The following is a 5,000-nucleotide window of genomic DNA, read 5'->3' as shown; positions in this document are numbered from 1 at the left end:
AATGAAAACAGCTTGCATTTACCTTTCTAGTAAAAGGTGAGCTTTTAAGCCTGAGAAATCACCCCGTTAATGCACACATTTAATGCACATGTGTTAATATGTATGCTTACACAGTATTAAAAGACACTCAACAATTAACGTCATTTACCTTTGTTCCCGCGTTTGAGTCGTGCTGTAAATTCTTACTGTGAAATATAATTGACAAATAATTTGGTGAATGAACTTGTGAAAAAGGTGGAGCTGGAGTATTACGTCACTTCATTAATGAAAATGCCATGTGTGGAAGGGCGGGGGGAGTGTGGGGGTTGATGGAGAATGTTTTCTTCAGCGCTCTTTGGGGCTCTTCCTTGTTTTCAGTTCACGTGATTACGTAGGAGGCGTGATGACGCGATACGCGACTCAGCCTCCTCCATTACAGTATATGGACAGAAAAGAGGTTCCAGTTATGACTATTACGCATAGAATTTCGAAATGAAACCTGCCTAACTTTTGTAAGTAAGCTGTAAGCAATGAGCCTGCCAAATTTCAGCCTTCCACCTACACGGGAAGTTGGAGAATTAGTGATGAGTGAGTGACTGAGTGAGTGAGTGAGTGAGTGAGTGAGTCAGTCAGTCAGTCAGTCAGTCAGTCAGTCAGTCAGTCAGTCAGTCAGTCAGTCAGTCAGTGAGTGAATGAGTGAGTAAGTCAGTGAGGGCTTTGCCTTTTATTAGTATAGATTCTCCGTGTGGTTTGATGTCACTGAGATGTCAATTGTGTCATTTCTAACACCTACCAGCAGGTGGTGATGCTAGCAGGTCACTCTGCCATTTTGCTCTGAATGAGCAGCTCAGTTCAGAGGAGAGCTGGGAGTGGACAGCAGTGGTCAGCAGTAATGGGGTCACTTCACAGTCCACTCAGACCACCTCTGTGCCCAGGGGACTGGACTTTGGGATGCTGAGTGTCCATTCAGAGCTCGTCCACTGGTTTTATTACAAATTAGGAGAGAAATAAGAAAACTGAGGTCACCAGCAGTGAGGCCTTTAGTGGACTGAGGTCAGCTGGTCAGTGGCACCGGTCAGCATGTGACTTGTGAGCATCAGAAGTGTCACATGTCAGTCCTGTCCACCCTGTCCATTATGTCACTGATCACCCAGTCAGTCCAGTCTTTGTCACAATAGACAAACAGAGTGTCCTCATCATCTAAGTTGTCTGACATCAGGAGAGCCCACCATGACAGACACTCCAGTGTCGCGCTCTCTGAAGTCCAGCAGTGACCGGCGTGTCTAACAGGAATCTGTGGATGGGGTCCTGCAAATCAGTCAAAGCCCCTCCATGTGCTGAGTCCTCAGTTAAAGACACAAATCCAAGGTGGTCCCTCCACTGTCATCGGCTTTGACAAGTCTGTCTGGACCCTCGAGTGCAGGACACTGTCAACCTCATGTCCTTCACATTCCTGTCCAGTGTCCACATGTCACTTTGAGTGACTTGTCACCAGTCAGTGTGGCAGGAAGGCAGAAGACGCTGTCAGGCATATAGTGCCTTACCTTATAAGGACAGCGGTGGTCTCAGGGTCAAAGTGCATTTCAGTGAAGACGGCGCAGTCATTGAGCCCTTGTGCTGTGTGTCCTTCTGTCTATCTATCTGTCCTCACTCGTCTCTCTTCTTCTCCACAGGTTGGTCTTATGTGGTGTCACCTTGTCCTGCTGCTCAGCTCTCTCCTCGGTCCTCTCATCTCCAAACTCACAGCTGACATATCTGAACCTGAACTTCAACAACCTGGGAGATTCAGGGGCTCGTCAGCTGAGTGAGGGTCTCAGGAGTGACAACTGTAAATTAAAAGAACTGGGGTGAGTAAATAGGGGGAGGGGTGGGGGGTGTGAATGTGTTATTGATGGGTGGGCTGATCACATGACAGCACATGGAGTGACTAGAGTGACAATGACAAGTGGAGCTGACTGAGGTGACAGACATGAAGGACAACAAAGATAAGGAGAGACAGACAGAGGAAGATGAGGAGGAGGAGGAGGAGTGTGAGATGGACAAGAAAAAGAAGAAATGGACAGCAACTGAGTGTCCAGCCAGAGACAGGGGGTCAAGGACACAGGGGGGGATCAAGACAGCAGACAGTGTGGACAGGAGGAGAGGGGGACATGACAGTCTGGGGGCTGAAGGTCATTTAGAACAAACAAGAAAGAGCAGAGTAGCAGACGGGGGATCAGTGGACAACAAGAAGAAACAAGATGGAGGAAGAGAGACGAGCAGGAGATGAAATGAGAGAAGACATGAGAGTGAGGAGGAGGAGAAGAAGAGAAAATGAAGAGAGTCGGAGCACTAGAGAGACAGACAGGAAGTGACCGCAGGGGGACAGAGGGGGCAACAGCATGTCAACTGGACAGACCACCGTCTTTATGAAATGTGACACGACCAGCAGGCCTTCAGAGGATGTTGACCAATCAGTGAGTGGACTGAGGGACTGACAGGCCAACACACATGTCATGTGACTTAGATGAGCACAGACACTGAGAGGAATTCTGGGTGACATCAGGGGGCGTGTCAGTGTGACAGTGCAGTGTGTGTGTGTGTGGCGCCCCCTGCTGTTTGTAACTCACACTTGTGTCTTCTCACAGGCTGAGGTTTAATGGGATCAGTGGGAGTGAGGAGAGGAATCTGAGGTCAGTAGAGGATGAGCTGAGGAGGTCTGGACGTCAGCTGATTATCAATACATGAGAAGACCTGCAGTGGTGATCAGACAGACCCCTGTCAGTGACGGAGCCCCCCATCCACTCTCGCTAAATTCTCATCTTTCTTCCTTTTCTTCTCCTCTCAGCTCTGCTCCTCATTTAATAAACTCTCCGTGTCCCCTTAGCCTGTGTGCGCCTCCTTTAACGTCACTTTTATTTTTAACACCTTGAGACCCTCAACTGGTGACAAATCTCAAGCAGACTCGGACCTGCAGACCCCCGAGTTTCACCACTAGAGGCAGTAAAGCAGTGGCGGTCATCCTGTAAAAAGCCCCCAAGTCGCCTGTCCCACCGAGGAGCAAAGAGAGGTGGACAGTCCAGGTGTGGGGTGACACTGGGGATGAGGCTGTGACAAACCCTGGACAGGACGCTGGTCCATCACAGGACGCCATCAGCGCTCGTCTCCATCGTCACTCTGTGTCATTTGAACCCATGTCTGTTCTGTGTCCCCCAAGTCCTGTCTGCCACCTGCTGATTCTCCTTTGGTGACACTTTAACTCCCACGAGGCTCAGTTTTGATTTTGATTTTCTTTTTTATTCCGTCGTCTCCACTTCACCGTCCCCTCCTGTCATGTCCTCGTAGTGAGCAGCGGCCTCAACAAGTGAGCCGTTAAAAAGAAATAAAAGAAAAGACGAGGAGAACATGGAGGAGTGTGGAGATGGGATGGACTGGCGCCGTCCAGGGTGGGGTCCTGACTTGATGTGGACAGACGGCCACTGAGGGACCACCACCTGAAGTGGACTGAGGGGGCTTAGAAAATGGATGGACAAACAGAGGGGAATAAACTGAACTGGGAATTAAGAAAGAAACTGGAAAAAAATAAGATTGGGAGTGGGATGAGAGTCTAAAGGAAATAAGAACTGGGGGACCCCAGCCTAAGGGTGGGCTTCTATAGGACAGCTGGGTAAGAAAAAGAGGAACAGTGACAAGAGTGGGAGAGAAGAAAACAAAGAGAGATGAACAAGGAGGGCCAGGAGGAGAGAGTTAGAAAGTGAAGGACAGTCAGTGACACGAGGGGGACGAGGAGGAGGAGGAGGAGGTCATCTGTTTATTACAAATCACAGCAGGATTGTCTGTGAGGGGTTTACAGTCCGTGGTCAGGGGGCCAAGGTGAACTGTAGGACCACAAGTGAGGTCAGAAGGTCCAGAACACACAAGGTCTGTTTGTATGTCATGTAGATGAAGAGAATGAGGTGACCTCCATGTCTTAATGTCTTCTGGACATTCCAATAAAGGGTTAAGAGAATTGGTTTGGATCTGCTGAGTGGAAAATACGTCAGAGTGTCATCTGTGTAGCTGTGGAGAGAAATATGAAGTTATTTAAAAATGGGTACTAAGAGGAATATGTACAGTGACATAAAGAATAGGCCGCAGAATAGAGAGGGGCCGAGGATGAGGAGGAGAGGTGGACCACCCTGACTAAAAGCCTCTGTCTGTGAGGTGTGACTGAGCCAAGACGGGCGATGAGGATGTCATGGTCAGCTGGGTCAAATACTGCAGTCAGAGCTAACAGCAACAGGACAGCCGGACCCCCAGAGTCTCTTATTAAAAAGACAAGGAATGGGAGACAGCAGAGAGCGGCCATATCTACAGAAAATGAAGAAGAAAAGCTGACAGACAACACAACAAGGGAAGACATTTGTGTTTCAAGGGTCAGTCGTCTTGTAGGAGACATTAGTGCCATCTTGACTGGCAACTTCTGTAGAGTCTGCCCTGGGGGGACAGGAGATCTTCATGGACTAAAAGACCACCAGACCTTCACTCCACTGAGCCTCAGTTCAGGTTTGAGCAGATCAGTGACACGTGTGAGTCGCTGTGAAGACGTAAAGATGGACGACATCCTCAGTTATTGGTGACAAAGAGCAGCTGCCTCCATCACTGTGACTGCTGTGATTTGTGAATGTGACTCACTGTTAATAAAATATGAAATCAGAGAAACTGTGACAACGGACCCTTTGATGAAGTGACTTGAGAAGTTTCAAATGTCCTAACATCCAAACCAGCTGAGCGAGTCACCAAACACACCAGAGTGTCACGTCACCCACGCCTGTCACTTTCTGTCCTCGCAGCCCCTCACCTCCCTACCTGCTCGTCGTCTTCTCGTCTTTACTGCTCTTTGTATTCTGAAGTGTAATAAACACAAGTGTGCTGAGGTACGAGAAATAAACTTGGGCCAGGACTGATGATATTTAGATTTAAATGTGTGACGCTGGAGCAACTCATTCTGTGCTAAATGTATTTAAACTGTACACAATATCAACTTCATTTGTGTTAAACGT

At 48.4% G+C, this 5,000-nt stretch overlaps 4 protein-coding genes and 1 long non-coding RNA gene across 10 annotated transcripts in view; 1 reads left to right on the top strand and 4 right to left on the bottom strand.

The window, feature by feature from the left end:
* LOC114641943 (NACHT, LRR and PYD domains-containing protein 3-like) overlaps window positions 1–2,875 on the top strand; it is a 476,010-nt gene extending 473,135 nt beyond the window's left edge. For both annotated transcript variants that reach the window (XM_051925775.1, XM_051925776.1), the window contains 2 exons: window positions 1,653–1,826; window positions 2,607–2,875. In XM_051925775.1, the coding sequence (XP_051781735.1) occupies window positions 1,653–1,826; window positions 2,607–2,706 (274 nt within the window). In that variant the 3' untranslated portion in view covers window positions 2,707–2,875. The remainder of the gene's footprint in view (window positions 1–1,652; window positions 1,827–2,606) is intronic.
* The window catches only part of LOC127527383 (uncharacterized), a 374,162-nt gene extending 370,945 nt beyond the window's left edge, over window positions 1–3,217 (bottom strand). The window contains exon 1 of the long non-coding RNA XR_007934680.1: window positions 2,887–3,217. This is a non-coding gene — a long non-coding RNA (uncharacterized LOC127527383). The remainder of the gene's footprint in view (window positions 1–2,886) is intronic.
* The window catches only part of LOC114643553 (protein NLRC5-like), a 5,922,889-nt gene that overhangs the window by 611,775 nt on the left and 5,306,114 nt on the right, over window positions 1–5,000 (bottom strand). The gene's annotated exons all lie outside the window — the stretch shown is intronic.
* Window positions 1–5,000, bottom strand: part of LOC114643557 (NACHT, LRR and PYD domains-containing protein 3-like) — a 1,908,976-nt gene that overhangs the window by 729,683 nt on the left and 1,174,293 nt on the right. The gene's annotated exons all lie outside the window — the stretch shown is intronic.
* The window catches only part of LOC114642226 (E3 ubiquitin-protein ligase TRIM16-like), a 773,543-nt gene that overhangs the window by 663,960 nt on the left and 104,583 nt on the right, over window positions 1–5,000 (bottom strand). The window lies entirely within an intron of this gene.

Source organism: Erpetoichthys calabaricus, chromosome 4, assembly GCF_900747795.2.
Source record: "Erpetoichthys calabaricus chromosome 4, fErpCal1.3, whole genome shotgun sequence".
NCBI lineage: Eukaryota > Metazoa > Chordata > Cladistia > Polypteriformes > Polypteridae > Erpetoichthys > Erpetoichthys calabaricus.
Note: the sequence above shows the minus strand (reverse complement) of the source record. Positions and strands in the feature narration are given on the sequence as shown.